The 19098-nt window shown below is 45.6% G+C and overlaps 1 protein-coding gene across 7 annotated transcripts in view; it reads left to right on the top strand.

Moving 5' to 3' along the window:
* Positions 1-19098, top strand: part of LOC116957170 (roundabout homolog 2-like) — a 280412-nt gene that overhangs the window by 71167 nt on the left and 190147 nt on the right. Inside the window, exon 1 of one of the 7 annotated variants that reach the window (XM_076052807.1) lies at positions 7844-8868. The exons of the other annotated variants lie outside the window; for them this stretch is intronic. Coding sequence (XP_075908922.1) covers positions 8694-8868 — 175 coding nt within the window. The 5' untranslated portion in view covers positions 7844-8693. Of the gene's footprint in view, positions 1-7843; positions 8869-19098 lie in introns of those variants that run through there. 7 annotated transcript variants of the gene reach the window in all.

Below are 19098 nucleotides of genomic sequence, written 5' to 3'. Positions count from 1 at the left end.
CGTTTTTACTTTTTTTGGTGGTGGTGGGGGGGGCGGAGGGTATTTGTATTTTTTTGTTTCATCATTACTCTGACAATCAGTGTGGGCCATTTCGACGCGCAAATCAATGAGAGCTTTTGTGTTTCACGTCGATTGTACAAAAACTGCGGTAACCGTGCCAAAAAACACACCACATCCCGCGTCGAACCCATGCAGATTCATGCGCCATTGATAGGATTGCCCCCTCTCCCCCCACCCCCAGTACAAGGTTGTTATTTTTTTTACTGACCATTGCGGCCATTAGTGTAATGACCAGGGCAAGCGCCAAGAGGCGTCTTGCGGTAAACCAAAAAAAATTCTCTCCACGCTCGTTTTTTTTTTCTCGGCGGAACCAGCAGAGACCGAAAATAGATAAATCCTCGCAGGAACAATCGAGAGGCGAAGATCGGGCTCTCTCTAAAAGCGAAGCTGTGTAATGCCGCCGTAATAAGGAGCCTCCACTTTGTTGTTTCCACTGTGGCGAGCACCATAAAAGGGTACGTTTTATAATATCTCCCCGCTGTAGAATCACAACGTTGGAAATTGCAAACACGAATTGAAAATGTATGACCAAATGCCAGCCAGCACTTTGTATTTATTTAAGTAGGGGGGGGGGACAAGACTAAAATCATAATCGTATTTGTCTATGCTTGCATACTGCATTACACTTGACTCTTTTCCCTTTTGAGCAGCCAGCATGAGTAATTGCCTCTGACATCAGTTGTTATAAGCAGTTCGTACTCGGCCCGTTCAATGTATCCTGTGGCCAGCACGGCGGATGACATGCAAGCACAGGCAAACACAAAACACGCGTGCGCACGTCCAACAAAGTTTGTCACGAACGTATACATTTTTGAAGTCATATTTCCTTTCTTACGAACGGATGCACTTGTCACCTACACGAGCATGCTCACAATGAGGGCAACGTAATGCATTTTGAAGGTCACGGGGTCGTGCTCAAGATCTTGTTCAGAGAGGATAAACAACACTTTGAGACTAACGTGGCGCGCTGCACAAGCCAGAATCTACTCCTGCAGCTCGTCAACAGAGTGCAGAGGGTGTCGTGCCCAGTGCTTGATTTAAGCCGGAACAGTCCGGAACGTCGTTCCAGAAAAAAAAATTTGCACGCTTCCCGTCATCTCGCCGACAATACCAGGTTATTGTGGATAAGCGGTAGTTTGTATTGTGGTGGTATCGCACTAGGCGCTGATGATACCTACCCCAGGCCAGCAAGGGAAGTTAAGCCCTGATTGTGTCATAGATGGAAGATTTACTGCACGACGATGGCATTGGGTTCTTCTCTCCTGGTGATTGACAACAAATATATGAACATGTTTTTCATTTTGATCTAAAGAAATGTTCATCACTTTCCACCGCCCCCCCCCCCCACCCCCCACGGGTTTTTAAACAGTGCTATTGGGCATCATGGCATTATGAAACAAATATGCAATTGAGAAACCAATGTACCCCATGTACCAGAAAGTATGGCTATCGCAGACATTGTTCACAGGAAGTTTCTAAAAAAAAAATCTGGTCAAGTGTGACCTTTGTAGCCTTTATAAAGCAGTGGTTGTGTTTTCCCATATGCTGTTCTGAGAGATTGCCGTATGACAATGAAACTGATATTTTTAGTTATCAGAGCTGAAATTTTCCCAAATTGGGTATGCATTTCATATGCTAACTCTTTTTTTTGCGCAGTCATTGGTGGCCAGGCTAAGACAATAAACTCACATTTGAGAACGGATTTTAACCAGTGGGTGGCTGAAACCTGGACTTGAACCCAAAGGTCAGCAGTGTGAGGTCACCCAGCCACCTAAATTCATCACTTTTTTTAAAGCTTACTCTATTGAGTGATCTGCAATCCCCAGAAGCCATATTGCCCACGTTGTTGTACACTAGCGCATCCATATCGTTGCCAGCTGCGATGCCGGGGTATGTGCGAGCCGCTTTGCTTCGTCTCGGTAACGGGAAACCTTCCTGAGGTGGCCCTCGCAGACGTGAACGTGGTCGTGGATGCTGGTTACGTTCAAAACCCCATAGCAAATGTCAACATCTGTGGCTGCCCTGGATGCCGTCATGGTGGTTCATGAAAATGTCACTGCCATGAATGGGCTTAATGCCCATGCCCAATTTGTCCAGGCACTCTTGAAAGCGTGCGTATATTTGAAGGATTCACTGCCATAGACAACACATGAGGACACTGAGGAAATAATTTTCTTTGGTTGGACACGTGACACTACCGTGGAAATTGTTACTCTTTTTTTTAATTCCATCTCCAAGGCTCTCGAAGCTCAACTGAACTCTTTTGCTCGCACACTTGTCCCCGCTTGTAACCGACGTTACCTTGTCCCTTCAATCAATCGAACGACGTTGGATGACTTAGATGGCCGTGAATAAAAGGAGAATTTGGAAGTTGAACAGCTTTTTATCAATTGAGCCCAAAGCTCCCTTATTCCCAGTCAAGCCCTCTTAAGCACTTGAAGGGGAGAGGAGAGCAGAAAAAAAAGCCGATAAAAGAATCAATGCTGCTTTTGTGGGGAACGTGAGAATGGTTCAAAGGCACGGTCGCCAGTGGCTATGCTTGGGAAAAGGTCGCTGGGCATGGGGATGATGGATGGTACATGGTGGGGATGGATGAGTGGCCAGACGCAGTGACAGAGAACAGTGACGGGAACCGCAAATGGTTAGCTGCCAATATGTGAATAACTGTAAATCACTTTCTTTGTAAAAGCGAAACCGAGTATGAAAATCTTCCTAATATCAAAAGTTGAAATTCCCTGCGTTCCGTTTAGGGTTCCCCATAAATCTAGCGATAGATTGGTCTCTGAATAAGCCTTTCTTTTTTTCATATGAACGGCTCATAGTTCTTGCTGCTTTTCTAAAACAAGTATTAGCTGGGTGCTCATATGCTGTAATTCTGTAACTCAATTAGGAGGGCAAGTTTTTAAAACTATACCCGCTATCAGAATCAGAATATGCATTAATACTGGAGGAATCCGATGAGCTATGAAGCTCTTTTTAACACAGATGCTAAGTAGGGGCGGGTAAGCACGTTACAACAACAAACAGTACAAAAACATGATAGTAGTGCAAAGTACAAGAAAGATAAACAAATAACCCAAACACATACAACTTCAACTAAACGATCCCCATCCTACTAGGCAAGGCCCACTGAGGTATTAACTTATGTATGTATCATGCAAGTAGAAAGTGTGTCTTGCCACTTTTTTGCTTTTTTTCCAAGTCTATTACACTGTAAGGTTTACAATTCAACAACATACGTTTGGAAGATAAAAAAAACACATTTTTCAGTCAATTGTCAATCCACTGCTGATGAATGCCTTCCCTGTGCCATCTTGGTCATGGAGTCGTTTAACCATACTTCACCATGCTGGTCTATGTAGGTTGGTGAAGGGGAAGAGAGGCCCAAGACCAGTTCTGATATCACTCTCCAATCATGTGTGGCTGTGACCAGCAGTTGCACTTATTTTAACACGTAGGCTTTCGCGACCAATGTCATCCACAATAGAGGTTTTGTTTGGGTTAGATCGTGTAAATATATAAATGTGTCGTTAAAACCCGCCACCACCCAACACAGCCACCTATTAAGGGTTGTCACGTAAACAGAACGTGGCCAATTCGTCACTAGTACAGCACACCGGTGTGTTGGAGAGCCAAGCCACAAGATTTACAATCTGTACTCAGATTGTACAATGTGTACTCAGATTGTACTAGTGACGAATTGGCACGTTTTGTTTACGTGACAACCCTTAATAGGTGGCCGTGTCGGGTGGTGGCGGGTTTTAACGACACATATTTACGCGATCTAACCCAGAAAACCTCTATTATAGTTGAACTCATAACCTCGGTTTCATAGCTCAGTGCTCTGGTCACCTGCAAAAATATATATATAGAACAAAAAGGATAAGCGTATACATCGTTCCCCAAATTGTATCGGACGTGTGAACAAGCTAAGAATATGCACCGTGCAATGCATTTAAGTTGAAATGCATTTAATTTTGAATGTCCCCATTTTGCTGGACACCGCCCAATCACAGAGTTCGAGTCAGGGTGCTGCTCGAGAAATAATGCGTGAACCACACACAGAGAGCACTCGGCGCCAGTCGTGGCCGTCAGAGTGAAACGGTTCTGTTTTTGGAAAACGGTGAAAGTTCTTTAAAGCTATTTTTTTAAATAAATAAACAGGGCAGTTCCGATTTGGATACGTTGACATTTCACCTTTCTCTTAAAAGGAAACCTAGTGAGAATGTAATTGTGATTTTTTTTTATGGCAATTGCGGAAATGTTTGTCCGTGTCCTTTTCCTGCACAGAGATCTTGCAAGCATCTCACCTAAGCCATGCAAACACCGCACTTTTAGCCACCCAAGGTCTCCATAATAAAACTTGGCCAAAAACTCGTGCTGTTAAGTGATTTACATTTCCCCTGTATATTTTCATACGCATTGCCCAAAACGTCGCCAGTTATATATTTGATTTCCTTTCAAGGCAGCGTTGTTGAAGAGTGTTTTGAGTACATTTTGCCAGTGCAAAAGTAACCTTTGAAATCGATGATGTATCATGAGAATAATAACGATCAACAACAATGTATTGAAGTGATGAATGATTCATCGTGTTGGCTGAATTTAACATGAAAATAAGAGTATCGGGTGAAGCAGCGGTAGATTGGTTAGCACACTACGCTGTAAACCCTGACATCCCGAGTTCGATTCCTGGCCATGGTGGCAAGTAGTATCAGCACCAATGGTGCCCTGCACCCCCCTCCCCTCCTTCACTAACCCACACTGAGCAGTGTGGTGAAGTATGGTCGAAAATCCCCCATGACCGACGTTGCACACGGGTGCTTCATTCTGCTGGTGGATTGAGAATGGCTGTAAAAAAGAAAATGTAATAAAGGTAGCAGGCAGAGTTACAGCAGTGTCATTTTGCACCATTTTTTACGTCATGTATTTCTGAATTTTTTATGTCATGTATTGCTGTATTTTTTACGTCATGTATTGCTGTATTTTTTTACATCATGTATTGCTGCATTCCTGTAAGATAGACGTGTAAAAAGTAAATTGGTAATTCAGAAATTGGAAATTATTCTCAATTGTCTATTTCTGTAAAAAAATGTTTGGATGGCAAAAAAATGGAACAAAAGCCCATGGATAACCATCAGTCACTCTTTAATTACTGTTGTGATTTGTCGTGCAACGTAACAAAAGAATATATAACACTTGCATTAATCTTTTTCACTATAAATCTGCAATGTATTATGTACCACATTAATAGGGTCCGCGGGGAAATAAAGTAATGAATTCTTAATCAAGCATTATGAAACAGTTACTTAAATGTTGTAATTTAAATGTAAGAAAAATTACACGCTGGCTTTGACTCGTCACTTGTACAGACCGCGGTCGAAATGCACCTTGAGAGTGAAGCGAGCTTCGAAAGCGATTTAACACGCCGCACGAAATGTGTCTGTTACACATCTTTGCTGAACGTAAGCGTCTCTCTCTCTTTCTGTCTGTTTCTCTGTTTGACTTGACGAACGCGTGGCAGTGGAGCGAACTCTCCCAAGGCCCCAGGCTTGCTCAGTCCCTGTGGGTGTAGGGGGGGGGAGGGCCTGTGTACCGACCCGTGTTGGCCATTGTTGAAGCACAGGTGCATCTCTCTCGTGTGCCCAGCGCTCCTCATTGCTTCGGCCGCGCGTGCAGCTGCGTTCGTCGAAATGAGACTCTGGGTGTGTGCGATGCGGGGACCCGGCCCGGCATGCCCGTGGCAGTGCAGACAGCAATTAGGTGTGAGGAGGTTTCTCAGTGTTGGCCACCCCCGGGGCGGCTGGGGAGCGCTTCTGTGCAGCGAGCTGCTCGTTATTCACTCCAAACGGCCACTAAAACTTTCTGTCACCGTAAATTCGGAGAAGAAGTTAGAAAACGGGACGACGTTTTGCTTGCCCATTGCGATGTTTGACATTAACGCCCGCAACGTATGATGCTTTTTTTTTAAGATTTACAACGATGTTCTTTGTCAAATTGAAAAGCGTGTAAATATGTAAAGCAATCGGTCGTAAAAGTTTTCCGTTAATTGTGAAATACTCAACAATTTTGTGAATTTTTATATATATGAAAAAAAACACAACCTGGGTTAACGCATACCACTAAAGCAGTTCTGCCGCCACTGTTTCTTTGCCAATGATTTATGTTGAATAGACTTAGCCATTATTAAACATTGCACATCACTATTGTCACAGCTGCTTTCAAATGTGGCCCAGTATCATTTTCCCTCACGTCGACGCCGATTCTTTGTCTGTTCCATCCCTGGGGCACCAGGAGGTGCGCCTGAGGGCGCGTGTCAAGATTAGTCTCCAGTCATCTGCTCAGGACTGATGACCGTTGACTTAATAAAAACTTTGATAGTCCAAATTGGCTCAATTTAAATCCCACCGCAACCACGTCCCAGCTGGCAGACCTCATCACCAAACTTCACCGCGTCCTGGGAGACATCCCCCACCAATTAAGAGCAGCTTTGGGCGAGACCGACTCTGCGAGGTTTAATTTCGGGCACCGGGGAACACAGATGAGCCACCTACCTGTTCAACGTGCCCCGCCGACTACTCCGGCCCCAGCTCGGCCCATTAGGCGGGTTGCTAACGGACCCTCGCTCGCCAGCTGCTCGCCGCTCCCGACCCCCCCGTCGGTGGAGGGGGTGGGCGTCGTCGGTGTCCGGACACCTGGGGTCACACACACCACCCCCTTCCCCGCCCACCAACACCAACAACGTCCGCCCTCCGCAAACACGATTCGTTAACGCGGGCAGTCAAAAACCCCGCTGATGGTTTAATTCCTCACATTTGTCCGCCTTGTGACCTCGAACTCGTCCGCGTGCGGAGGGTCAGCGAGGAACACGAAGCCGCGGTGCCTCGCCTTGCGTTCACCGCTAATGTGGTCGAAGTGAAATAATGTATCGTGCAAGAGTCATATGTGAAACGTGTCCTGATATTCTGGTAATCATAGGGATTTTAAGAGAGGGGGGGGGGGAGTGGTGAGGTTGGGAGATCAGGTGTTGGGGAAACATATAATTATGTTAGAAGTTGTGTTTTTTTTTAATTCCTCATGAAAACACATAAATGTTGCTCTTGACAAGCTTGTGCCAGTTTGGAGTAATAACTGCAGGTTTTTCTCTCTGGTGCCGCATTACACCTGTGTTTAAAATGCAATGGATAATGAGATGTTGTGCTGAGAGCTTGTTATTGTAAGATCGGCATTGACGTTACTGTGAGATGCATTCCAGATTTGGTTGTAATTCTAAAGAATTTATGAAGGTGCCCAAATTAATGTGTGTTCGATATGCCCCACGGCAGTAACCACACACAATATGATGCATCCAAGAAAAACTGCATGGAGACCAAGGGAGCCAGCGGTCTGTATTTCACTGCAGAAGTCTTGTCTGTATATTAATTGTTGTTTTTTTGCCGCAGCATCAGCATTGCAGAGTTGACAAGCGACGTATTAAAATCTGGATAGGCTCACGCTTTAATCCAGCCGTAGCCTGTGTTTAATATACATCCGAAACCTCCGTGGTATCCGAGCAGATTATCATTGCAGGAGGCACTTTCTGTCGTGTGTCACTATCCCAGCGTGAGATGTTGGGCAGGGCGATCCGTGCGTCACGGTGTGCTCTGTCCTGCGCCAGCCAGGTGCTAAGGCCGGCGTCGGCGCAATATTCTTGGTGAAATGATAACCCGTGTGCGTGCCGCCACCGCTGCTGTGTGTCCGCGTGTTGCGTTCGAGGAGCACAGAGAGTCACCCCCCACTGCAAAGTGGCATTTTTTTTATTGTTTCGTGTTTCTTTATGCACAGCGATGCCTCCCCGGCAACTCGCCCCCCTCCCACCGCCACGGCCTGCCATGTGTGTGTGTGACCCGGGATGGAAAGGGCTCCCCTAGGGATTGTTATTAAGCTTGTAATTAAACATTTATTGGGATGTGACACCTGGTTTATCCTGCCGGCGGTCCCAGAGGACCATGCCATCAGCCGAGTAGACGTGTGCGTATGCAGAGGGGACCGAAATAACTTTACCCTGTCCTGTGCTGGGCGTGCTAAACGCCTGCACGCCGCCGTGCATCACACTCGGTGAGGCGCGTGCTCCTGCATTCCCCCAAACCCCGGCCCTGCCGGAATCTCCTCTTCGCCGGGGGTCTTCGGCATGCCAGCACGTCCTGCCATCACCCGAGCAAGCCGGGCTGCCTTTCTCTACGTGCTCCTGCTACCACCCGAGTGACTTGAACAGAGGAAGAAAAAAAAAAAACAAGCCAACAAAACAAAGTGTGAATTAATTTTTGTTCAAAAATTCAGACAACGTCAGGCCTATTTCAGTGTCCCCTTTGTGCGTTTTGAGGACATCTGAGAGATCTGGAGATCAGTCAACAGTTCTTAGCCACGCAGCTCTGAGGCTGGTGAATTGTGCATTGCATGGGCACTTTCTAGCTCGCCTCTCTTCTGGACTTTGCTGGTCCCGCCGCTTTTTGCTGTGACGCCGCTCGCGTGCATGAGCCAAGCTGAGCAGCGATTCTTGTTGGGACCAAACGCTGAACAGTCTGGGACTCTCCTCTCGTCTTCTCTGGGCAGCTGTGCGACGACGCACCCCGGCCATCTGTGTGACCCAAACAGCCATGCTGCTGCACTACCTGCTCAAAACTCTATTGCAGCTCAACCTCTTCACGGACATTTACCCGACCAACCCTCCCAATGGAACCCTGGAAGAGGGCCTTCTGAACATCTCTTCCACCGACCTGTACCTCTTTGGAAATTCCAGCAATGTTTTTGGAAATCTCACCGACGATGCAGGTACGTTTCAGGCTTTCTTTGAAGCCTTTTCTTTTCAGTTTATTTTAATGCAATTCTTGTTAACTTAATGGCATCTTAATACAGTCTTACCTTGCGATTGCTGTTGATGCCCTTCACAACGGTTGTAACCACTGCAATTTAAAAATGTAATAATACACAGCCCTTTTGTTAGTTCACTTCTGAATGCCGACATTAACAGTCGATGTTGGTCATGGCGGTTGTTTGACCATACTTCACCATGATAATCAGTGTGGGTTGGTGAAGTGCTGAACCAGTATCGGTTTCAGGTATCACTCGCCACTGATGTTTGCCATGGCTGGGAATCAAACTCAGGTTACCAGGTTAAGAGCAAAGTGGTTGAGCCCAAGCACCACGACTCCACACCGTAACTATGTTTGGGAATTATAATGTTTTGTGAATAAAATATAGTACATGGCATTATTATTCCGTAAACTTCTCAATGTGTTTACTTAAAATTCGGTGTCAACGTCTGCGGATGGCAGCCAAAATTTCACGTTGCTACTTGATTCAATATTTGCTGTGTTCAAGTTGAAGTTATAGTGTAAGTTAAGAGGGACTTAAAACAGTGTATGAATTCTAGCATGTGATACTTGAAAGAGGATCCCATGGTGAAATGCTGGTCTTGTGATGAGCATTAAATAACTAATTTACAAATTGCTTCTGTCACTTTTGTCATGCTGTTATTATTTTTTTTGTAATGTGGAACCTTTATTCAGTAATGCGATTTGCAATTTCGCAGTGTTCTTCACGACATGATTTGTATCACTTTACTTTTTTTTCACACCGTTGCACATAGCTTCCAGAGTACGGAAAAAAACTGTGATCCGTCAAGTCACAAATACACACTGATGAGTTTTAAGTGGCGTTAAAAAAATTGAGTAACATTTGGCATTGCATAACACCGCAATGAAGGAAAGTGTAATTGCACAGAAATACATGAAGCAGTACTTGTTAAATTACTTTATGCAGGTCATGCATATCACAGTGCCACGGAGCATATAATAGGATTCAGTTTTGTATTTTTTTATATATATACGTGCAATTTTGCAGTCTTTGGAAACACTTGCTCTGAAACTCTTTATGCTGGGGGAGGAGGGATGAAGAAAAACATCTGGGGGTTTTTCTCTTCAAATCAGCCACAAAAATCACCTAACAAAAACGTGCTTGTACAAGGTAAAATAATGGGACCTATACTCCGAGCGTTGTTGTTCTTAATGTAATTGCAATCAGAAGAGTGCCACGGTACTATGATGCAGCGGTTACTGGATGGAATGCCAATTATGCCTCGCATGGGTATTGCAAACAACATATAATACGCGCGCTGTTCGACTTATCAGTCCCTGACTGCTAATGCCGCTGCTGCTGCTGCTGAGCCAAGGCCCTGAGCCTCTTTATAATTCCCGGACACCCATTCAGGGAGCGTTGAATGTAAATCGAGTGGCTTCAGAAGTCCCGAGTTACAGGAATTGCTGGCGCAGGTCTGATTTGCAAACCCAAAGCAATTACTAGCGTCGCTAATGGATATTGCTCAATCTTAACATAGACTCATCTCAGTTTATACCCCAGTGTCGTAACTCTTGAATTCCTCCTCTCTCCTATCTCTCTTTCTCTGCACCTCCCAACTACCTCCCGTTCCTGCCTTCTCTGCTCCGCTGCAGTGTTTTCCACGTTGCCATGGAAATGTGTGGTGAGGGATACGAGGTTTTGGAAAGCTTGTTTGGGTGGGGTAATTTATTTATTTTTACCTCCCCCAGAGGGTCCGATTTGACAAAGCACACGACGGGCGGAGTCGGGGAGGAGGGTGGCCATCTGCTTGACTTCTTTACGGAGGATTCTGCTCGGCAGAGAGAGAGAGAGAAAGAGGCCCTGGCAGGCGCGCAGAGTCAAACAAGGCCCCACGGCCAATGCACTCCGGGCAGATAGGGCTCGTGATTGGCGGCCGTGTTTGAACAGAGGAAAGCATTACGAGGTATGACTCTGGAGAGATCAATAGCTCCCCAAAATGGTTTGGACAGAACTCTGTCTAAATAAGTGCCCATGTGAATGGTAATGTTAATCGAAACATCGCAAGGGCTGCCTCGTTACAGCTGCTGTGGCTTTCTACCGTCGCGAGATGTTTTTTCAGTGAATGTTACGCTGCAGTTAAAAGATTCGACCCGTGTTTGGTGAAACTATTTACGCAGCCTGAAGGTTCTATTACAGTGGCTTACTTAATGGTGTGATATTGATGCCAAAGTGATTTGGGGGCTTCATACTTGTTTCAAGTTTACGCAGTCATACGATAATCCAACTGATTGCCTTAGTTTTGTAAATACAATGAGATCCCAACTTTTATTGATTGCAGGTTAGAAGAGGACTGCAGAGCTTGGGCAATTATTGGTGTCGCCTGACTGCTGCGTTCCCACTTGTCTGTGGTGCCTCAGCAAGTTCGAGAAAGCTAAACATAAACAAATTCAGCCTATATAAGCTACAGTGCAATTATTGTGATCGAAAACTTAGAAGAGAGAAATACAATCTCACAGTCGATCCTTCCCACTCATTTATCAGCCCCCCCTTGTCAAGCCGCTGCTGGATGAAGACCATACTTCACCACGCTGGTCGATGCGGCAGGTTGGTGAAGGTGAAGGAGTCACCAGCCAGGAACCGTTGCGATATCTCTCGTTCATGATGCCAGCCATTGCCTCGAGTCAAACTCAGGACACAGGGTTCGTGGCACTACCACCGCAATAGAGCACGGCCACCGCCCAATTAACCATGCCAACAATGGGTGCCGCTCGTGCGGGCCCCCGAGTTCCATTGTGCGCTTCTCGGTCCTTCTAAAAAGTATCCACCGCGCTACTCCCTTCGCAGTCGGCCGGCTAATTACGCACATAATCCTGAAGCTTATCCCCCCCCCCCCCGCATGGCACCGTCCAAGCTGACATTTGCAGCCAGTAATCCGCCGACTCCCTGGCATTTGGATCTGAAGCCATGCATAATGCTTGCTCAATGGGCGTCGGAAACCAAACTTCATCGAGTATGCATAGAGACCAAACGGAGGCAGGGGAGGGAGGGGGCTGACGAGGCCGGGCGGGGGATGTCTTAGAAGACGCTGCGAAGGAGCCAGGGTCAAAGGTTACGGAGGTAAGGGGCAGCAAACAAAAGAACAGGGGGAGGGGGGGGGGGTCAGCGATTGAAGCTGAAGCTTGAGGCAAATGAATGCGTTGAAAGATGAGACAAAGAGTAAAGTGGTATTGTAATTTGTGGGGCGAAAGAAAAAGATCGGAAGAAGTGGATGCTTCTGCTGCGATGGTAGCGTAGCGTGGCATACTGACATCAATTTCATTGTCTCTAAATATGACCGGCATCTGAAGATGTTGCAAAGTAACAGCGGGTATATTTATAGAGAGGCGAAACAAGATGTAAAATAACAGTGAAACCCGTTACAAAGTTGCCATTGTAGGGTCACTACTGAAATGTGTGAAATGTCACTATAGCTGGCGTCTACTCACTATAGCTGGTGTCTATTCGGTGGTGTTCAGTACCCAGCCGGTACGTGCAATTTTAGTGAGGCTTGTATGGGGTCACTAACGGCAACAACAAAAAATGTGTTGGGAGCAGATTGTATACGATAGCTGACTTTGATTACCATTCTTAAAGGGGTTAAAATATTTGCACTCGTTGCACATGATGATGGGGTTTTTTTTCGTGCGAGGAAGCATATGTCCACACTGTTATCAAACAAACATATAAAAATACTAAAGTAGCAGTGCTTCTGCTAAAACAAACGAATTGGCGATGCTGCGTTGGCAGTGGAACGCGAACACAAACAGCTATAACATTGCCTTAAATGTAAAAAAATACTTCTATAATGAGCCAAGAATGTGTTTGTGTGTAACGCACGTGACGTCACTCCACATGCCACACCCCCCCCTCTTCATTAATAATCATGAGCGGGTGACGTCCCTCCCCATGTAGCACCCCCCCCCTCATTAATAATCATGAGCAGGTGACGTCAATCCACATCGAACAGCCCCCCTCATTAATAATCATGAAGAGGTGACGTCTTCCAAATGGACACCCCCCCTCCATTAATAATAATGAACGGGTGACGTCACTCCACATGGGGGGGCGAGGCGCCTCCTCCCCCCGACTCAGCGTCAACTTACAACCCTCACTACAAAGGCAGAACCCTCACGTCATCACGTGATCTCCGTAACGCTGTTGAGACATCGAAGTAAAAAGGACGTCATGATGAACAAGGGGATTATAACCTTCAAACGAAATACATAGGTCTGTGTCACCGCGGCCTTACAAATTGCACACGAATTGATGCAATGAATATATCACGTCGCGTTCTGCTTTTCGCTTGCAAGTTTCAGATTTACTGCAATACACCCGTCCTTGGACGGGCAAAAGGCTCGTGGATAATATTGGTTGTGAAAGCCTACTTGTTAAAATGAATGCAGTAAGTTCCGCAGAATACGATTAAAATTTCCAAAGATATTCCAAAAGACAGTGTGCATAGTTCGTTGTTGTTATAACAACGTATAACTTTTGAATAATGTGAACAATGTATGTGTGTATGTAGAAGTTATTTCTTACATAGCCAACCGTGCTCAATCAGATGTCCCGGGGAAATGACAACGTGAAACTACAGAATGTAACTACACATTAAGAGATATTTATACCTCCAATACCATTACACTTTCATATTTAACTGCAGATGTAGTTGTTTTGTCGTCTTTTTCATTGCACACTTGAACAATGTATTTTGAATTGGACCCTAATCAAGACTGTCACGACAAAAGACACATGTTGATTCGTGGCATTAAGTGGAATGCAAATGTTGGTGTCTCTAATAGGCGTATGAAGCAGAGTCCTTTATCATTGATGAAACGCGATTAAAATATGTATTCAAAGATCTAGTTTACATTAACATAGTCAAGCATACTTTGGTCTGCATGCACTCGTACAACGTTTTTTTTTCAAACGTGAAATATATTTCAAAACATAAAAATATATATAAACAGTTCTAATATACAGGTTTGCCCAAAAATTAGGACACAGGGTCGTTATATTTATTTTAAGAAATAACGTTGAGTTATTTAATATGTTTTTACAAATGTTCAAACTGACTTCAGTCAACATTAAGGCATACAGGAATTATTTTTTTGAAATAAATGTAGGACTTAAAAAAAATACAGCTGCGTCCCTTCACATACATTAAAACTCAGTTGAACTCCTTCGTGTTTGGTCAACTATCTTTCAATTAAAAACATATCTGCAAAGGAAGAAGCGAAATAGATGCTAATAATTAAAGTAGAGGCAATTTTAACTTAAAAAATAAACAAATACAATGTTTTAATGTCAGTGTTGAAATAAATGAAATAAACATTTGTACTGACTTGCCGGTCATGAATGAATGTTGTCGCTCATCCCCCCCCCTCCTCCCCGGAATAAGAATATGAATCTTTACATTCTGCTGCCGTGTATTGTACCAGAAACACTGCCGCTAGAACACAGGCACATGTTGTGGCTCACCCTTAGCTTCCATCTCCAGGGTTTTGCAAAATACAACACCACGCATGTCTCTTTCGGCAAAGCGCCAACGTGAGGTTCACGCTGGCTAAAATGCGGCAATAACTGCATTAAGTACTCGGCACTTGCTTTTTTATATACTTTCTTTTCTGTTATTATTATTAAACACGCTCGTTGCAATAGAGTGCACGAAAAATGTGCGTGCATTATGTATTCACTTAGATGTGTGTCCGTGTGCATTAATTTGATTTGCTTTAAGGATCGTTCCCCCAAGCACTCTCCCGTCCTCGCGCTGTCAAATATATTTTGCTCTTGTAGCATTTCCGATTTTGTCCGTTTGTGTTTGGGCAGCGTCTGATGATTGCGGTAGCTCTTCTTCCCGCCTATCTGGCTTCCACAACGTGTCATCTCCGCCTTGTGTGTATGACTCCCCTTCCCATGTTTACACTGAAATGGTAAACCACTTAGCAGCTATGTCTCCTCTGCCCATAACCACGTGTGTGCAAAGCAGGCCTGCTCTCTCCCGTCTCATGTGAACGGATCATTATCCCGGCTACCACAGTCCCAGCCACGAGCCATTAGGTGAAAATATATTTTTTTTGCTGTGGCACATCATTTAGAAATGACTTCATCTTGGTTGTTCATCCTAGGCATCTCCAGGCTGCCGTCCACCAGGACTAAGGGGCGTTATTGGATTCCGGGAGCACCTAAATCAGTGTAATTGACAACCTAATTAGGCTGTACGGCATGTTTGTCAGAGGAATTACGAGCGCCTGTCCAGAGATTACCCAGAGGATCAGGGGCTCTACTTGGGACCTTTTTTTATCAAAACACTCGCCACCTTCCGGGTTGTTTGGGTGCCAATAAGGTTGCGTAAATATATCGAGGCCAGCTCTTAACCGCAAAGGCTGAACATCAGATATCGCTAATGCATTTTCAGTGGGTACAGGCCACAATTACAAAATCCCGGGCACTTTGTATAGTTGCTGGGGTGGATGCTTGTTGACAAAACAATATCTGTTGGTTTTTAATGTTATTTTTTGTTTGGGTCAGTCCTGCCGCTCCCAACCACAACCCAGCTAGCTTCCCCTTGAAGGCTGGAGTTCACGTTTCCCAAAATTTGGTTAATGAACTCGCACAGGCTGCACTCGCAATTTGTTCTTGATGCACAGTACTGTATACACCGTGGTTCAGAGGTTGTCTCATTCAGAAACCCACTTATTAGCTGAACGGGTACTCAATTTAGTGTGGATTATGTGTGGGTTAGAGATATTTCTAAGAGGAAAGGCAGCTGTCACTCTAACGGCAGCTCTAATATGTGCTTAAGGAGCTGCCTTGATGAAAAAGCCGGGCAGAGTGATATTTCTGCGGCAGAAATGCACAGAGTAGCACAGCATGTCGGCGCTGTGTGTAATGCTTTCGCCTCAGTGTCGCATAGGACCAGGAAGTGAATGGTAACTCTCACAACGACTGCTGTAGGAATCTGCCCGTACATGCGCAATAATACTATACTTCATATTTGTTAGTGGCTCAACGGTAGAGCGAGCAACTTTCAATCGCAATGTTGCGAGTTTATCCCTCTGGGGTCCTATGGAAAGACTAGCCTCCGCCATATTAACGTGGAATTTCCACTATGGGCTCAAGACTGTAAACGGGAGATGAACGCCACATCAATGCTCATTTGAGCAGAAAATCACTTTGTCTTGACTTCTTTGGTGTCCAGCCTGGCGTTAGGCCCACATCTCAATCAGATTGACACCTTCCCTGCGAGGTTGGGGCCATGGGCTGAATTTTGACCCCATTTGAATTGGGCTGACCCCATCACAAATAGGGAAGGCCCATCACTGCCTGGGTTTATGGTTATGGCTGAATTAAGGCCACAGGGCCCGGAATCCAGGTGGGTGCAATTGGGGGTTGGGGTTAGTCACACAAAGATGAATCTAGGCTATTTTATGCGTTCATATAAAATGTGTGCGTGCATGCGTGCGTGTGTATTGCATGTGGGCATGTGTATCAATCATTGCACACTTTAAAAAAACACAGCTGACTAGCGGGACCCAGGGTCATAATTCTGGCCTAAGGTGGAGTGGGATGGTGGGTGATTGTTCCCAGATTACTAATCCCCCGTCCCCCACTTTAATTACGCCCATGATGGCTTTACATGACCGGCGTCTATTGGTCTGGCTCAGTGTTACACCTCCACGAAGCGGACACTCACCGTACAAACCCCGGAATGTCACTAGATGTCGCTAAATGGACCTTCCAATGGCACCTTGGCGCCAGACGATTGACCAAGTCCACATTTACACGTAGGAAACTGGCACAGGATAGCGAATACGCTGCACAATATCCACGATCATGTCCTCGTCACGGGTCACTCTGAGGAAATGCTGTTGCTCGGGAAACCCAATAAGTAATTCGGTCAGCGACAAAATTCTAAATTCACAACAAAGGCTCTGATTGGTTTTCGATGTCCCACAACAATTGTGAGGAGGGCGGGGGTAGAGTGTGGTGGAGGGCGGCGAGGAGGAGGGGGGGGGGTATTTTATATACCGCAAATGTTCACTTGGTGGCGCCATGGAGCTAAAAAGATTTCCACACGATGAGGTTAAAAATAATTAATTCGACGCCTCCACATCGTCGCAGGGCACAGTCGTGCAGATTGACCTGGCAAATGCGGCGCAGTGCATTGGCGGCATAAAGGAAGTTTAATAAAGCGCGCAGAATATGGAGCATATATTACACGTGCGACTGCGCAATGCGTTTCTAATGCCCTTTGAAGGCAGTGGTTTGTGACATTGCTGGGTAAAGTCGTGCACAAAAGACATTATTACCTTGAATGTAATAAGTCTAATGCTGTACAATACACGTCTGGAATTGTGGCTAACCCCTTTTCATTCCGCCGACCTTCGTGCTTTTGTTGGAGGGTTTTTTTTTTTCAGCTGTCCATGTTGATTGGAATGTCAGACTATTTGAACGTAATTTGTTTTGGTTTATTGTGCATTATTTAATTGCAAATTGGCTGCCTGCCCACAGTCTTGCAAGGCGGGGGGGGTAATGCATGGATTGTGGGGAGAGACGGTGGCCCATATTTGGACAGAATTGTTGCGTTTAATCAGCCAGCGCAGATGGTTTGAAATGAATAGGAAATTGGAGTAATGGCTATGCCCTCGTGTGTTGAACGCCTTGGGGGAGGGAAGGTGAACACAACGGTTAAATTCTTCTTGGGGAGGGGGATCGGGGGAGACAAAAAATTGCTTTCTCCGGTGACACATGCAAGGAACTGGATGGATTTTCTGGCCTGAGAGCGTCCGTCTTGCAGACTCATTACTGCTAGTTTAACCACATTTGGGCATTCCGAAGTGGAAGCTAATGCTGTTTAAGAGCCATCTTCGTAAGCCCAAACTTCCAAATGTGATTGTTTTGTTGGCCTGCCTTGAGAAATCACCTTGCACCAGATTTTCTTTTTTTAAAGGCCTTTGAATAGTATAGAGTTAGTAAAGGAGCTACTATAATTTAAAGCCTACTGCCATTGTTTCACTATCCTGCACTGACCAGCATGGCGAAGTATGGTCAAATCATTTAATTAGCTTCACGACCCACAGTGTGAGCAGCCCCCTCCCACCGCATCCAACAGTTAATTCACCGTCGTATATGTAAAGCCATTGCAGTCGATCATAATCGGTGTAAATCGGTGTAAAACAGTGTATGCACACGGCTGCATGAACTTTCAAGTAAATAATTTCTGAAAGTAAGCGGTCAAGATTAAAGGTCAGCGATGTCCTTGTCAGATGAGCATTCAGGCGGCGCGCATCTCTTGTTCACAGCCCTGAGCCAGCTGTGGAAATTCCACGTTTCTATGGCGGAGGGGGGGGGGAGTATATTCATAGGACACGCACTATACAGTACACTTCTCCACAAAGTGGTACTCGTTGTATCGACCACGGAGGGAGGGATGATGGGCGGAGTCAATCTCCAAACCAGGATATATGCTCGCAACGTGCCGAGTGCGATTCGGTCCACTCCGCCTCTGAGCCGCCAAGTCGAGATTTTAATTAGGTGAAGTGATGAAGCACTCAGCATTGGCCACGAATGCTGAGGGCCCACAAAAAAAGGCTAAACAGGTCAGCCAGTTACATTTTCACTCATGACCCCGCATGTGCTGTGCAAGAGAATAAAACACTGATGGCTACGCCTCAATGTGGATGGGCCTTGCATATTCTGCGCCGTACGGACGTGTGTGTGCTCTCACAACACAGCCTCGAAAGGACCTGTGCCAAGGTGCCTCGGTGTTAGATGCGCTGTCAATTCCACAGGGGGGCGTACGCGCGTAATGGCCCCAGGAGCTTCACGGTTTGACCTCGACGTCACGGTTTGTGAAAGGTTACCTGGGATTAGAATCTATTAAAAAAAAATGTATTCCGACGCTCGCGCCAATGTGTTATTCTAATTATGTATCCACTGGTATATTTGGTGAGCAAATGATCCCGGCTGCCACGAGAGGTCGCTATAATCACCGCAGTCATTTTTCAGCCATGATCAATCCACTGCTCGAGATCAAGGCTTTTTTTTGCCCGAAGCTGCAGGCCACCTTTTCACCGAGCACCTCACGCGCATGAACATATTTAATCGTTCCTTACTCCTCGGCGTATGGCCCCTTGGGATGTCCTCTTATATGCTGTACAAAAA

This window comes from Petromyzon marinus, chromosome 3 (genome assembly GCF_048934315.1).
Source record: "Petromyzon marinus isolate PM22_M1 ecotype Great Lakes invasive population chromosome 3, UKy_Petmar_22M1.pri1.0, whole genome shotgun sequence".
NCBI lineage: Eukaryota > Metazoa > Chordata > Hyperoartia > Petromyzontiformes > Petromyzontidae > Petromyzon > Petromyzon marinus.
Note: the sequence above shows the minus strand (reverse complement) of the source record. Positions and strands in the feature narration are given on the sequence as shown.